Here is a 15,946-nt window from a genome sequence, read left to right as displayed (position 1 = left end):
AAAGAGGAAAGAAAGAGGGCAGAGGTAGACAGCAAATGATTCTGCAGAGACTCTCCTGCCTGAGGCTCCCAGGTCCCAGGTTCAATCCCCTGCACCATCATAAGCCAGAGCTGAGTCACGCTCTGGTAAATAAAATCACAATTTTTTAAAAAAAGAAAGAGAAAGGGAGAAAAGATAGAAGTAAAATGAACATTTTACTTCTGTCTGTCATGCCTGAGGCAGCAAAGACTCCAGAGTCAATACCCACAAGTGCCAGAAGCCAGAGTTTGGCTGTGCTCTAGATCATTATAGTAATAGCAACAATAACAGTGACAATAATGTGTAAGCCCCTTTGTTGATTTCCACAGGGCTTTGTCTGTATTTGATTCATTTTGTTTTGATGAGAGAAAGATACCTGGAGAAAGATCAGAGCCTCCTGCTCAGCTCTGGCTTCTGGCGGTGCTGGGGATGGAACCTGGGACCTCAGAGCCTCAGGCAGGAGAGTCTTTCTGCAGTATTATTATTATTATTATCATTATTATTATCATTATCATTTCCCCTGAGCCCTGCTCAGCTCTGGCTTCTGGCGGTGCTGGGGATGGAACCTGGGACCTCAGAGCCTCAGGCAGGAGAGTCTTTCTGCAGTATTATTATTATTATTATCATTATTATTATCATTATCATTTCCCCTGAGCCCTGCTCAGCTCTGGCTTCTGGCGGTGCTGGGGATGGAACCTGGGACCTCAGAGCCTCAGGCAGGAGAGTCTTTCTGCAGTATTATTATTATTATTATTATCATTATTATTATTATCATTATCATTTCCCCTGAGCCCTGCTCAGCTCTGGCTTCTGGCGGTGCTGGGGATGGAACCTGGGACTTCAGAGCCTCAGGCAGGAGAGTATTTTTGCATTATTATTTTTATTTATTATTATTATTATCATTTCCCCTGAGCCCTGCTCAGCTCTGGCTTCTGGCGGTGCTGGGGATGGAACCTGGGACCTCAGAGCCTCAGGCAGGAGAGTCTTTCTGCAGTATTATTATTATTATCATTATTATTATTATCATTATCATTTCCCCTGAGCCCTGCTCAGCTCTGGCTTCTGGCGGTGCTGGGGATGGAACCTGGGACTTCAGAGCCTCAGGCAGGAGAGTATTTTTTGCATTATTATTATTATTATTTATTATTATTATTATCATTTCCCCTGAGCCCTGCTCAGCTCTGGCTTCTGGGGGTGCTGGGGATGGAACCTGGGACCTCAGAGCCTCAGGAAGGAGAGTATTTTTGCATTATTATTATTATTATTTATTATTATTATTATTATTATTATTTTTTTTTTTTTATTTATTCCCTTTTGTTGCCCTTGTTGTTTTATTGTTGTAGTTATTATTGTTGTTGTCATTGTTGGATAGGACAGAGAGAAATGGAGAGAGGAGGGGAAGACAGAGAGGAGGAGAGAAAGATAGACACCTGCAGACCTGCTTCACCGCCTGTGAAGCGACTCCCCTGCAGGTGGGGAGCCGGGGTTTGAACCGGGATCCTTATGCCGGTCCTTGTGCTTTGCGCCACCTGCGCTTAACCCGCTGCGCTACAGCCCGACTCCCCTATTTATTATTATTATTATCATTTCCCCTGAGCCCTGCTCAGCTCTGGCTTCTGGGGGTGCTGGGGATGGAACCTGGGACCTCAGAGCTTCAGGAAGGAGAGTCTTTCTGCAGTATTATTATTATCATTATTATTATTATCATTATCATGATCATTTCCCCTGAGCCCTGCTCAGCTCTGGCTTCTGGGGGTGCTGGGGATGGAACCTGGGACCTCAGAGCCTCAGGCAGGAGAGTCTGTGTGCAGAACCCCTGTGCTGTCTGCGCCCCCCAAACCCATTTTGCAAAGTGAGCTGTGCTACCCAGTGGATCTCACAGACAGAGGCAAGTCAAACAGACAAGGGACAGTCACCGGCTAGGGCGCACGTGTCGCCGCCACCCCGCGGGGCCCTTATCTCGGGGTGCTGGGCCCGCCCCCGGGGCGTGGGGGGCGCGAGCGGCGCCTGTTGGTTCCCGGCGGCCGGGAAAGGCCCCGGTCAGCTGCGTCCGGCGGGCGAGTCAGCTGCTGCCCCGCCAGCTGCGCGGCGGGGAGAGTGGGGGGCGCCGCCCTGGGTCCCCCCAGCTGCCATGGGCCCCCTGGGCGCGCCCCTCCGGCCCGGGCTGGGCTCCCTCTGCCTCCTGCTCGCGGGGGCCGCCTGGGCGCCCCCACCTGCTGCTCCGGACCCCAAGTTTGAGAGCAAAGGTAAAACTACAGAGTTTTCTCTTTTATCCGGGGGAGGGGACTGAAGTGGCCACTGTACCCCTAAACATTTGGGGGGTGGGTTTCCAGCCTCTGGGAGGTATGTGGGGGCAGTGGGGATAGCAAGGTAGGTGCAGAAGAAGGGGCTCCCCAAGGAGGGGACCCCCCAAAAAAATTTTCCACGCGGTGGGGGATGGAGGAGAAGTGAAAAACCCGGGTTCGAATCCGAATCGGGGTGCGGGGCGGCAGTGTAAACACAGGGGCCCCGCGGGGTGCAGAGAGGGGCGGGGGGGGGCACGGTTGGTGTTATCAGGCCTCCGGGTGCCTGTGGGGGCCGATAGGGCGCCCCGCCACCCTCCACCCCTGGGCCCCGGGTTCGAGCCCGCGTCTAGGGCTGGGGCCACATCTTGGGGTGGTGGGCGCGCGTCCCCCTAGTGTGTGTGTGTGTTTATTTCGGGGGGGCAGCAAAGCATGCCTCCCACTCTGGGGAATTTCGGGGGGCTCCACCCATGAGGCCCTTCCTCCCGGGGGGCCCCCCTTCCCAGTGGGGTGGAGCTTTTTTTTTTTTAATTTTTTTATTTCTTATCGGTCAGCCCAGACGGAGAAGGGGAGGGAGGCAGCGAGAGAAGAGGGAGGGAGCAGAAGCCGAGGAGGATGGGGGTTTTGCACCCTAGCCGTCCCCCCAAAAAAACCTTGCACCCCCCCCTTTCCAGCGGCTCTGCTGGCGGCCCGCGGGCCGGGGGGGCTGCATTGCTTCTCGGAGAGGCTGGAGGACCTGGTGTGCTTCTGGGAGGAGGAGGCGGCCTTCCAGGCGGCCCCCGACAGCTTCACCTTCGCCTACCAGCTCGAGTGAGTGACCCCCAGGGAGGGGCTCTCAGGGGGAGGGGTCCCAGGAGTGGGGGAGGGACTCCCAGGGGAGTGGAGGGGGTCCCAGGAACCGAGGAGGGGGTCCCAGGGGAGAGGAGGGGGTCCCAGCGGAGTGGAGGGGGTCCCAGGGGAGTGGAGGGGCTCCCAGGGGAGAGGAGGGGGTCCCAGGGGAGAGGAGGGGGTCCCAGGGGAGAGGAGGGGGTCCCAGGGGAGAGGAGGGGGTCCCAGGGGAGAGGAGGGGGTCCCAGCGGAGTGGAGGGGGTCCCAGGAGAGAGGAGGGGGTCCCAGGGGAGTGGAGGGGCTCCCAGGGGAGAGGAGGGGGTCCCAGGGGAGAGGAGGGGGTCCCAGGGGAGAGGAGGGGCTCCCAGGGGAGAGGAGGGGGTCCCAGGGGAGAGGAGGGGGTCCCAGGGGAGAGGAGGGGGTCCCAGCGGAGTGGAGGGGGTCCCAGGGGAGTGGAGGGGCTCCCAGGGGAGAGGAGGGGGTCCCAGGGGAGAGGAGGGGCTCCCAGGGGAGAGGAGGGGGTCCCAGGGGAGAGGAGGGGGTCCCAGGGGAGTGGAGGGGGTCCCAGGGGAGAGGAGGGGGTCCCAGGGGAGTGGAGGGGGTCCCAGGGGAGAGGAGGGGCTCCCAGGGGAGAGGAGGGGCTCCCAGGAGGGGGATTGGGGCTCCCAGGGGAAGGGGAGGGGCTCTCAGGGGAGGGGCAGGGGAATCCGTGGGGGGGGAGGGTTCACAAGGGCTGGGGAAGGGCTCTGAGGGGCAGGGGGAGGGGCTCCCAGCGGCGGGGGAGGGGCTCTCAGGGGAGGAGAGGGGCTCCCAGTTAAGGGGCGGGGTCCCAGGAGCTGGGGCGGGGCTCCTAGGGGAGGGGAGGGTCTCCCAGAAGCAGGGGAGGGGTTCACAGGGGCACGGGGGTCTCCCAGAGGCCGGGAGGGGCTCCAAGGGGGCAGAGGCTCCCTGGCGGAACCGACACGCCCCCTAGCGGCGGCTACGTGCAACTGCACCCCCCAAAGAAAAAACTCGGTTCCCTTTCTTCTGGGGTCGCCCCCCCATATCCCCCGCCGCCACTCCCCCCTTCCCTGCCAGGGGCGAGCCCTGGAAGCTGTGCCCGCTGCACCGGGCGCCCACGGCCCGCGGCTCCCTGCGCTTCTGGTGCTCGCTGCCCACGGCCGACACGTCAAGCTTCGTGCCCCTGGAGCTGCGGGTCACGGCGGCCGAGTCCGGGGCGCTGCTGCACCGCCTGCTCATCCAGGTCAACGAAGTGGGTAAGTCGGGGGTGGGGGGGCCGGAGGGGGCGTGGCCTGCCCCTCCCTCCTGCCGCAGGCCACGCCCACCGCCCCTCCCCCTCGCAGTGCTCCTGGACCCTCCCGCGGGGCTGCTGGCTCGCCGGGCCGAGGACACCGCCAACGTGGTTCTGCGCTGGCTCCCGCCGCCCGGGGCCCCCATGACCAGCCTCATCCGCTACGAGGTCAACATCTCCGCCCAGGGTGCGGGCGGCACCCGGAGGGTGAGCCCCCCCTGCCCCGAAGGCACCCCCATCATCCAAGCCCCCAGCTGGAGGATCCGGAGGGCAGCAACACCCCGCCCGTGCCCACCCCTTCGATGACTTTTATTTTACGTAGAGACCCAGAGAAATTGAGAGGGGAGGGGAAGATAGACAGAGGGAGGGAGACAGAGAGACACCTGCGGCATCGCTTCGCCCTTGGTGAAGCTTTCCCCCCTGCAGGTGGGGACCGGGGACTTGAACCCGGGTCCTAGCGCACTGTAAGGAGAGCGCGCTTAACCTGCTGCACCACCGCCTGACGAGCTCTGACTCCTTTGCCGGGACCAGAGCAGCTCTTATATTTTTCTGGCCCCGCCCCTGGATCCTGGCCCCGCCCCATCCCTGTTGGAACTCCTTTTGTAATGCTGACCCCGCCCCTTGTATCCCTCGGCTCTGGCCCCGCCCCTATGAGCTCTAGGCCCAATGTTCTGGTTCCATCAGTCTAGGCTCAGGCCCCGCCCCTTGTGAGACATGGCCCCGCCCCCGGAAACCCTGGCTTTCCCCTCTGCTCTCTGACCCCGCCCATCTGTTTCAAGCCTAGCCCCGCCCCTCCTTGCTCTGACCCCGCCCTCCATACCCACCCACCAGCTGCTCCCTGACCACGCCCACCTCCTTCTAGCCCCGCCCCTCCTTGCTCTCACCACGCCCCCGGTACTCACCCCACCCACCTGCTCTCTACCACGCCCACCTACCTCTAGCCCCGCCCCCTGCTCTGACCCCATCCACCTGCTCTCTGCCACGCCCACCTGCCTCTAGCCCCGCCCCTCCTGCTCTGACCCCATCCACCTGCTCTCTGACCACGCCCACCTGCCTCTAGCCCCGCCCCTCTTTTCGAAGCTCGGGCACCCCTTCACTCTCTGGCCACGCCCACACCTCATCTCTGCCCGCTCTGATTGGCCCTGGGCCCGTGTGCCCCGCGCTGATTGGCTCGCTCTCGCCCCGCCCCTCCTCCCCCAGGTGGAGATCCTGGAGGGCCGCACCGAGTGTCAGCTGAGCAACCTGCGGGGCGGGACCCGTTACTCCTTCGCCGTGCGCGCCCGCATGTCCGAGCCCAGCTTCAGCGGCTTCTGGAGCGCCTGGTCCGAGCCCGCGGAGCTGATGACGGCCAGCGGTGAGGCCTCGGGGTCGGGCTGGGCGAGGGGGGGACCTTAGGGGCCGGCCCGCCACTGACCACTCTGGCCTGTGCGCCCCTACCCCCAGACCTGGACCCCCTGATCCTGACGCTGTCTCTCATCCTGGTGCTCATTCTGCTGCTGCTGGTCGTGCTCACGCTGCTCTCCCACCGCCAGTGAGCTTCCCCTGGTGCTGGGGGGCTTGGGGTTGCGGAGCCTGGGCCGCCTGGCTCGGAGAGGACCACCCACTGGTTTATAGTCCCGGGCCCTGGGGGCGAATCACATGGTGCTCTCCTGGAGGCTGGGCCTGCAGAGCTCGCCGGGTAGAGCACACACCTTCGCTGGGCTAGGTTCTGGGTTCGAGACCTGACTCCGCAGGCAGGGCTTTGGACAGTAGGAGGTGTGCGTGGGGGGGGTTCACAGGGGTGGGGGCAGTGCTGTCTCTCCTGTCTCTGTCTGTCTCTCCTGAGCATATACGGCAGAACAGGAAATCCTGGGCGCAGTGACGACAGGTGACCTCTCCAGCCCGAGCTCCAGAGTTCGCTCCCCGGCATCACTGAGAGGGAAAGAGACAGCGGCCAGGCGGTGGCGCGCACCCCTGGTTGAGCGCTCACATGCCAGGGCACAAGGACCCGGGTTCAAGCCCCCGGTCCCCACCGGCAGGGGAAAAGCTTCCCGAGTGGTGAAGCAGGGCTGCAGGCGTCTCTCTCGTCTCCCCCTCACCTCTCAGTTTCTCTCGGTCTCTATCCAATAATTGAGAAAAGAAACAAACAAACAAACAAAAGGCATCAAAGAGGTTTAGCAAAAGCTTCTCCTGCCTGAGGCTCTGAGGTTCCAGGTTCAATCCCCAGCACCACCATCAGGCAGAGCTGAGCAGGAATGTGGGCATAATAATAATAATAATAATAATAATAATAATAATAGCCGGGTGGTGGCGTGCACCTGGTTAAGCGCACACATTACAGTAAGCAAGGACCCGGGTTTGAACCCCTGGTCCCCATCTGCAGGGGGAAAAGCTTCCTGAGTGGTGAAACAGGGCTGCAGGTGTCTCTCTGTCTCTCTCCCTCTCTATCTCCCCCTTCCCTCTCAACTTCCAGCTGTCTCTACCCAATAAATAAAGAGAAGAAAATCTGCGGGCGGAGGGTAGACAGCATAATGGTTATGCAGACAGATTCTCATGCCTGAGGCTTCCAAGTGCCAGGTTCAATCCCCGTGCACCACCATAAGCCAGAGCTGAGCAGTGCTCTGTTAAAAAAAAAAAGAAAGAAAGAAAGAAAAAAGAAAATTTGCTTAAAACTTGGGCCAGAGAGAGCAAGCCCCTGCTGCAGCCCCATCTACTGTGAACACCCTGTACCTCCACCAGGGACCCCACTACCCACCATCGGGTCCCCGGGACTGGGTGTTGCCCGGGGTACTGGGTGGTGGTGTCCCCCGGTGCCGACCTGAGCCCACTACCCCACTCGTCCCGCCAGGGCCCTGAAGCAGATCTGGCCGGGGATCCCCAGCCCCGAGAGCGAATTCGAGGGTCTGTTCACCACGCACAAGGGGGACTTCCAGGTAGGTGGACAGGGGTGCCCTCAGCCCTGCCCCCCACCCCGGCCCCTGCCCTCCGCCCCGGGTCCCTGAGCCGCCCTGCGTGTTCCCCCAGCTCTGGCTGCACGAGGACGCCTGTCTGTGGTGGGGGCCCAGCACCCCGTTCTCCGAGGAGACGCCGGCACCGCTGGAGGTGTTGTCCGAGAGGTGCTGGGAGGCGGCGCCCGTCGGGGAGCCCGGCGCCCAGGACGGGGGTCCCCTGCTGGCCGAGGGGGCCGGGCCGCCCCAGGACCCCTACCTGGTGCTGGACAAGTGGCTCCGGCCCCGCAGTCCGGACAGGGAGGCCCTGCCCGGCGGGACAGACGCAGCGGCCTCCGACAAGGACTCAGAAGCCTCTTCCATCTGCGGGGAGCTCGGACCTCGGGCCGTCTCATCCCCCGGCCCCTCGGCGCCCTCGGGCGCCAGCTTCGAGTACACAGTCCTGGAGCCCGGCTCGCAGCTCCTGCAGCCCCGGGGGGGCTCCCCCCAGCCACCCTCCACACCACCCCACCTCAAGTACTTGTATTTGGTGGTGTCTGACTCGGGGATCTCCACCAGTTACAGCTCTGAGGGGTCCCAGGGGCCACAGGAGGGGGCGCCCGCCAGGCCCTATGCCCACCCCTATGAGAACAGCCTGGAGCTGGGCCCCCGAGCTGCGGCCCCCAGCTATGTGGTCTGCTCCTAGGGCACCATGTTCAAGACTGGGCCCGACAGGACCATGGGGCACAAGGCTTTGTGGGAAGGGACGCGGGGCCAGGGGGTCTCGGGGAGCCCCAAGGAGGTGGGGCAGGACTGTGGGGGTCTCTCCTCTCTCAGCACCATGCACAGCACCCAGGGAGCCCCATGGAGGGTGGGCAGGGCTGTGGGGTCTCTCCTCTCTCAGCACCAGGCACAGCACCCAGGGAGCCCCGTGGAGGGTGGGCAGGACTGTGGGGTCTCTCCTCTCTCAGCACCAGGCACAGCACCCAGGGAGCCCCATGGAGGGTGGGCAGGGCTGTGGGGTCTCTCCTCTCTCAGCACCATGGACAACACCCAGGGAGCCCATGGAGGGTGGGCAGGGCTGTGGGGTCTCTCCTCTCTCAGCACCCTGCACAGCACCCAGGGAGCCCATGGAGGGTGGGCAGGGCTGTGGGGTCTCTCCTCTCTCAGCACCATGCACAGCACCCAGGGAGCCCATGGAGGGTGGGCAGGGCTGTGGGGTCTCTCCTCTCTCAGCACCAGGCACAGCACCCAGGGAGCCCATGGAGGGTGGGCAGGGCTGTGGGGTCTCTCCTCTCTCAGCACTAGGCACAGCACCCAGGGAGCCCATGGAGGGTGGGCAGGGCTGTGGGGTCTCTCCTCTCTCAGCACCACGGACAGCACCCAGGGAGCCCATGGAGGGTGGGCAGGGCTGTGGGGTCTCTCCTCTCTCAGCACCACGGACAGCACCCAGGGAGCCCATGGAGGGTGGGGCAGGGCTGTGGGGTCTCTCCTCTCTCAGCACCAGGCACAGCACCCAGGGAGCCCATGGAGGGTGGGCAGGGCTGTGGGGTCTCTCCTCTCTCAGCACCAGGCACAGCACCAAGGGAGCCCATGGAGGGTGGGCAGGACTGTGGGGTCTCTCCTCTCTCAGCACCATGCACAGCACCCAGGGAGCCCATGGAGGGTGGGCAGGGTTGTGGGATCTCTCCTCTTTCAGCACCATGGACAGCACCCAGGGAGCCCATGGAGGGTGGGCAGGGCTGCGGGGGTCTCTCCTCTCTCAGCACCATGGACAGCACCCAGGGAGCCCATGGAGGGTGGGCAGGGCTGTGGGGGTCTCCCTCTCCCTCTGTAAGGTTGATGAATGAGAAAATTGGCCCAGGGCATCCGCTGAGAGGTGTATCATATAAAAGGCCCTGGGGCCATATAAAGAGATAAATAAAACGTATTCTTTATTTTTGGGTAGCTAGGCATCTATCTTTTTCTTTCTTTTCTAAAGATTTATTCATTTGTGGAGAGGGGAGGGAACTAAAGAGAAGCAGAAAGTCCCTTGGCCCCTGAAATGCCGGGGCTGGAACCTGGGACTTCAGGCTTGAGAGTCCAGCACTCTATCCTCTGTGACTCCTGCCTGGGCCACAAGAAATGTTTCCTAGGAGTCGGGCAGTGGCGCAGTGGGTTAAGCGCAGGTGGCGCAAAGCACAAGGACCGGCATAAGGATCCCGGTTCGAGCCCCCGGCTCCCCACCTGCAGGGGAGTCACTTCACAGGCAGTGAAGCAGGTCTGCAGGTGTCTGTCTTTCTCTCCCCCTCTTTGTCTTCCCCTCCTCTCTCCATTTCTCTCTGTCCTATCCAACAACGATGATATCAATAACAACAGCAGTAATAACAACAACAATAAAACAACCAGGGCAACAAAAGGAAATAAATAAGTAAATAAATACTAAAAATTGTTTTTTAATTTTTTTAAAAATGATGGGCTTCTCTTGGGTTTTCCATGAAGCTCCTATTAGGTCTGGCAGAAAGAACGTCACAGGACACTACGTGCACTGGAAAAGGATTTTATAACAAAGGTCAAAGAGATTTACACTGTCGACTGGGTATAAAAAATAACTCAGAGAGACCCTGTCTCTAACAATATAAATCAGAGCCAGAGAGAGAGAGAGAGGGAGAGGGAGAGAGCTCTCAGGGTAGCGGGCAGGATCTCAGGTTCAAGCCCCAGCACCACATGGGAATGTCTACGGTACCAGGGGAAGCTCTAGTCTGTAATATCTCTCCGTCTGTGTGTCTGTCCATGGAGAAGCTACCCTGGGCATGGAGAATGGAGATGTTGGGTGGGCTCTGAGTCCATGAGGTCTCTTGAGACAGTGTCCTATCCTTTCCGTGAATATTCCAGCCCGAGGAACCCGCTGAGCTCACCCCTGGGCTCCAGGGCCAGTGGAGGGGTCCCCGGCCTGGGTGGCGCACGGCGTGGCAGACATCTCTCCGTCAGGCCCGAGAACCAGAGACCACTCTGCCCTCGGGATCCCTTCGCCCGGCTCCAAGCAGACTCGGAGGCCACAGGGTCCCGGCTGCAGCCAGCAACGAGCGGGAAAATACCGTAGCAGCAACGACAGCAGAAGAGCCCCCCCGCCGCCGTCGCTGTCCCCGTCCCCCGGGGTCTGCAAGGCCACCATGAGCCCACAGCCCCGGCCGGGTCCGGCCCGCTGGCTGAAGAAGGCCGCTGTGTCCAGAAGGAGCGCGGCCAAGTATGCTGTGTCCTGGGTGCCTGCCTCTTCCTCCAGGAAGTCCTCCAGGCTGTCCACCAGCAGCAGGGCGGGGGTGGGTCCCCGGGACTCGTGGGCCGAGCAGAGGAACCGCAGCAGTTCCTGGGTGGAGGGTGGGTACTGGAAGCGGATCTTCTATATATGGAGGAAGACAAGGCAAAATGGGGAGGTGATTGTTAGCTAGGACCCAGCTTTCATTGTGACCAGGGAGGGGGGCACAATGGCTAGAATTGGTCTGTCTATAACATCTGTCTATCTGTCTGACTGTCTACTTATAACTTTTCTTTCTTTTTAAATATTTACTTAGTTTCCCTTTTGTTGCCCTTATTGTTTTTCATTGTTGTTGTAGCTATTGTTATTGTTGTTATGGATGTCGTCGTTGTTGGCTAGGACAGAGAGAAATGGAGAGAGGAGGGGAAGACAGAGAGGGGGAGAGAAAGACAGACACCTGCAGACCTGCTTCACCGCCTGGGAAGCGACTCCCCTGCAGGTGGGGAGCCGGGGGCTCGAACCGGGATCTTTGAGCTTTGTGCCACCTGCGCCATAACTTTTAATTTCAACACGGTGCAACTGACCAGTGGGGAGCTGGGCCTCGAACCTGCATCGCCTTTCTGCCCCTAGCCCTGACTACCGCCTTTTGGCCGACAGCTCATTCAATCTTACAAAGTTGGGAGTGGCTCCGCCCACAACCCCCCCGGCCCTTCTTCCCTCCCCACCATTGGCCGGGCGACGTGTCAATCTTCCGCTTTTGGCCAATCTGGGGCTCCGCTTGGGGGGGAACCCCAAGGCATTCTTCCTCTAATCCCGCCCCCACTTCCTGTGTGGCTCCACCCACAAGATAGAGGCCGGAGCGGGGCGGACCACCTTCGCCCGCCACTATTGGCCAGCCCACATGTCACTCAATCTATTCGCCACTTCTCACTGGCTCCCCTGCCTCTGGCCCCGCCCCATCCGTTACCTGCAGCCTCAAGGGGTCCAGCGCACTTCCGCTTCGGCTGGGCAGGCTTTGCAGAGGCCTCCGGGTCAGAAAGAGGACGGGTCCCCGGCCCTCCCCTGCTATCTCCAGAGCTGCCGCGAAGAGCAGCGCTGTCTTTCCCGAACCCGGGCCGCCGAGCAACAGCAAAGACCCGCCCTCGGCCGCACCCTCCTCCGCCTCCAGCCCGGCCGCGCCACCGGCGTTTAGCACCCGCCTCAGAGTTTCCGCCATTCGCCGCGTCCGGCGCTGTCCAATCAGGAGCCAAGTTTTAGCCCCGCCCCGCCCCTCCCTTTCCCTGATTGGTCGCGGCGTGCTGAGTCTTCCCATTGCCTCGTGGGCCTGTCAATCAAACGCCCGCCAGCTCAGGGAAGAGTTTATGAATGGCTGGGGCGTGGAGGGAGGCGGCATGGCGGCTTTGGAAGGGGTTAAAGGCGGTGCACATGTTACAGTGAGCAAGGACCTGAGTTCGAGCCTCTGGTCGCCACCTGCAGGGGAAAAGCTTTGCAAGTGCTGAATCAGGGCTGCAGGTCTCTTTCTGTCTCTCTCGATTTCTGGCAGTTTCTAGCCAATAAATAAATAAAGATGATTTGGAAAAAATTTCAGAAGATACTTCCCTGGATGAATCTGCCAGAGAAGCAGCAGAAAGTTTTCCTGGTGAACTAGACAACGAATCAGACAGGTTCAGCAAGGACTCTGCTAGTCAAGATTGGAGACTGCCTGTCATAGAGCTCAAATCGCAGTTATCCAGCTCAATAGTTTATTTTAATAAGAAGGAGAAGACGTCGCCCCCAACCCCAGTGCCTGCACTACGAATCCACTGCTCCAGTGGACTTTTTTTTTTTTTCTTTTTCTTTTTTTGATATTTTGGACAGGACACAGAGAAATTGGGAGAGGAGGGTCAGAGAGGGAGAGAGACAGAGACACCTGCAGCCCTGCCTCACCACTTATAAAACTCCCCCCCACACACACAGGTGGGATCCGGGGGCTTGAACCTGGATCCTTCCAAGGGTCCTTGAGCTTTGGACCACATGCGCTTAACCCGATATCCCAGTGCCCGACTCCCCTTCAGTTGTTTTTATTTGATTTCATTTTTTTTTTTTTTTTACCAGAGCGCTGCTAGGCTGCTAGGTGGTGGTGCTGGGGATTGAACCTGGGACTTTGGAGCCTCAGACATTGAGAGTTTCTTTGCACAAGCATTGTTCTTCTTCTTTTTTAAGTACTTTATTTATTTTACTTTTGAGAGAGATGCAGAGAGAAAGACACAGAGAAACACCAGAGCACTGCTCAGCTCTGGAGAGAGGAGGGGAAGACTGAGAGGGGGAGAGAAAGACAGACACCTGCAGACCTGCTTCACCGCCTGGGAAGCGACTCCCCTGCAGGTGGGGAGCCGGGGGCTCCAACCGGGATCCTTAGGCCGGTCCTTGCGCTTTGCACCACGTGCGCTGAACCCGCTGCGCCACCGCCCGACTCCCTGATCTTGGATTAGTATTTCTGGCTTCACCCTCTCTCCTCCTTCCAGGAATAAAAGCAGAGAGGGAGGTCAGATGTCTGGGGACCTGGGAGGGAAAATGGGACAGGGGAAGCTGCCAGGGATTGCCTCCCCCACCCCTCCTTCCAGGGTCTCCAGCCTGGGCTTTCTGCCCAGCTGCTGTCACTCACCACTCCCGTTGCCTTGGCAATAGCTGTCGCCCTGGTAACTGCCAAGTGGTACGGTTGCTAAGCGCCCGGTGGACTTGGGAGGCAAAGTGGAACTGGGACTTTTTGAGCTTTCTCTCTGCCCCTGGGACCAGAGCTCTGCTCCCCACATGCTCCGCACAGCAGCTACTCACAGACAGACCCCCCCTTCTCACTGCTGTGTACACACACGCACACGCACACACACCTCCCTTGCTTCTGATGTTCTGGTAATTAATTATGTCTATTTATTCATCCTAGGTATCTACTAAACATTCATATCAACTACATCTATTATTTTTACATTTGTATTCTTCTTTCTTGTAAAAATATCTCCTGGCTATTAATGAGAGAGGACGATACAATGAGAGGGGGCCAGGCAGGGCCGCACCTGGTTAAGCGCACACACTGCAGTGAGCACTAACGCAGGTTCAAGCCCTTGGTCCCCAGCTGCAGAGGGAAAGAAAGCTTCACAAGTGGTGAAGCAGGGATACAGATCTCTCTCTGTCTCTCTCTCACTATCTCTCCCTCCTCTCTCAATTTCTCTCTGTCCCTACCCAATAAATGAATAAAAAATTAAAATTTGGGAGTCGGGCGGTAGCACAGCGGGTTAAGCGAAAGTGGCACAAAGCACAAGGACCAGCATAAGGATCCCGGTTCGAGCCCCCAGCTCCCCACCTGCAGAGGAGTCGCTTCCCAGGCGGTGAAGCAGGTCTGTGGGTGTCTGTCTTTCTCTCCCCCTCTCTGTCTTCCCCTCCTCTCTCCATTTCTCTCTTTCCTAACAATGACAACATCAATAGCAACAACAATAACTTCAACAACAATAAAACAGCAAGGGCAACAAAAGGGAAAATAAATAAATTTTTTTTAAAAAAATTAAAAATTGAAAAGTTAAAAAAAAAAGGTACAGGGTGGGGGTAGATAGCATAATGGCTATGCAAAGAGACTGTCATGCTTGAGGCTCCGAAGTCCCAGGTTCAATCCCCTGCACCACCATAATCTAGAGCTGAGCAGTGCTCTGGTGTTTAAAAAAAAAAAAAAAAAGGTACAGAGAGAGACCAGAGCCCTGCGGAGCTCTGGCTGCTGGTGGTGCTAGGGATTGAACCTGGGACCTCAGATCCTCAGGTAAGAGAAGCTTTTGTAGAATCCTTGTGCTATCTCCCCAACCCTACTTTTCCTTCTTTTTTTAAAATATATTTTTATCTTTTTATTTATTTATTATCGGATAGAGAAAGACAGAAGTTGACAGGAGAGGGGATGGTAGAGGGAGAGAGGCAGAGAGACCCTTGCAGCCCTGTTTCAGCACTCATGAAGCTTTCCCCCTGCAGGTGGGGACCAGGGACTTGAACCTGGGTCCTTGTGCACTGTAATGTGTGAGCTTAACCAGGTGCGCCACAGCCTGGCCCTCGTTTTTTCTTCTTAAGGAATGAGACAAAGAGGAATTGAGAAGGAAGGGCTGATCGTGGGGGAACGAGACAGAGAGACACCTGCAGCCCTGCTTCACCACTTGCAAAGTTTTCCCCCTGCAGGTGGGGACCAGGGACTTGAACCCAGGTCCTTCAATCCTGTAACATGTGCCCTCAGCCAGGTGCGACACCACCCGGCCCCTGAACCTGGAACTATAGTGCTTCAGGCAGGAGAGTTTTTTTTTTTTTTTTTTTTGGCAAAATCATTAAGTTATCTCCACCCTACTCATGTTTATTCACTGCCTTGTTTGTTTTTCTAGAACTCAGGCCAGCCACCCAAAGAGAGGGATCTTGGGAATCAGGAGTGTTTGCTTAGAAATAGTAACTCTGGGGGTCCAGCGTTGGTAAACCTAGTTGAGCACATATGACACAATGGACAAGGACCCGGGTTCGAGCTCCCGGTCCCCACCTGCAGGAGGAAAGCTTCATGAGTGGTGAGGCAGGAATGCAGGTGTTTCCCTGTCTCTCTCTCTTCTCTGTCACCCCCCTTTCCTCTTGATTTCTGGCTGTCTCTACCCAACAAATGAAGATAATATAAATTTTTTTAAAGAGTGAAGTTGGAATTCCATGACTGGGTCCATTCTCTGCCCTGTTTGTCTCTTGACACCATTTCGTTTTCATTCTCTGTGACCCAAATCAGCTGGGAGCCTTATTCACACACCTTCCTTGAGCACAGGGGCCCTGTTCCAACACCAGAGCCTCCAACCACCTTTGTTTTGTGTTTATGACCATGGAGACTGGACTGAGGGTTTCGTGCAGTGGTGGTACTGCCAATTAGCCTCCCTAAACTAGTTATTTATTGACCGAGTTATTTTTAGGCTATGTACTAGAGGATATGAGAGATTAATGGAGAGAGACCCACACCCCTGTCCACCCTCCATGGGCTCCCTGGGTGCTGTGCAGGGTGCTGAGAGAGGAGAGACCCCACAGCCCTGCCCACACTCCATGGGGCTCCCTGGGTGCTGTGCCTGGTGCTGAGAGAGGAGAGACCCCACAGTCCTGCCCACCCTCCATGGGCTCCCTGGGTGCTGTGCAGGGTGCTGAGAGGAGAGACCCCACAGCCCTGCCCACCCTCCATGGGGCTCCCTGGGTGCTGTCCATGGTGCTGAGAGAGGAGAGACCCACAGCCCTGCCCACCCTCCATGGGCTCCCTGGGTGCTGTGCAGGGTGCTGAGAGAGGAGAGACCCCACAGCCCTGCCCACCCTCCATGGGCTCCCTGGGTGCTGTCCATGGTGCTGAGAGTGGAGAGACCCCACAGCT

At 58.4% G+C, this 15,946-nt stretch overlaps 2 protein-coding genes across 2 annotated transcripts; one reads left to right on the top strand and one right to left on the bottom strand.

The window, feature by feature from the left end:
• The first annotated feature begins 2,023 nt into the window (after positions 1–2,023).
• On the top strand, positions 2,024–8,337 carry EPOR (erythropoietin receptor). The gene is made up of 8 exons (XM_007525969.3): positions 2,024–2,264; positions 2,975–3,110; positions 4,206–4,384; positions 4,472–4,626; positions 5,620–5,773; positions 5,863–5,950; positions 7,247–7,331; positions 7,423–8,337. Exons 1-8 carry the CDS (start codon positions 2,150–2,152, stop codon positions 8,029–8,031), a joined length of 1,521 nt encoding a protein of 506 aa, XP_007526031.2. The 5' UTR covers positions 2,024–2,149; the 3' UTR covers positions 8,032–8,337.
• A 1,511-nt stretch (positions 8,338–9,848) lies between these two features.
• SWSAP1 (SWIM-type zinc finger 7 associated protein 1) lies at positions 9,849–11,797 on the bottom strand. The gene is made up of 2 exons (XM_007526051.3): positions 11,528–11,797; positions 9,849–10,704 (listed from the first exon to the last, which is right to left on the bottom strand). Exons 1-2 carry the CDS (start codon positions 11,774–11,776, stop codon positions 10,219–10,221), a joined length of 735 nt encoding a protein of 244 aa, XP_007526113.1. The 5' UTR covers positions 11,777–11,797; the 3' UTR covers positions 9,849–10,218.
• Between the last annotated feature and the right edge of the window lie 4,149 nt (positions 11,798–15,946).

Source organism: Erinaceus europaeus, chromosome 23, assembly GCF_950295315.1.
Source record: "Erinaceus europaeus chromosome 23, mEriEur2.1, whole genome shotgun sequence".
Classification (NCBI taxonomy): domain Eukaryota; kingdom Metazoa; phylum Chordata; class Mammalia; order Eulipotyphla; family Erinaceidae; genus Erinaceus; species Erinaceus europaeus.
The sequence above is the reverse complement of the archived record's forward strand: the minus strand, read 5'-3'. Positions and strand labels throughout refer to the sequence as shown.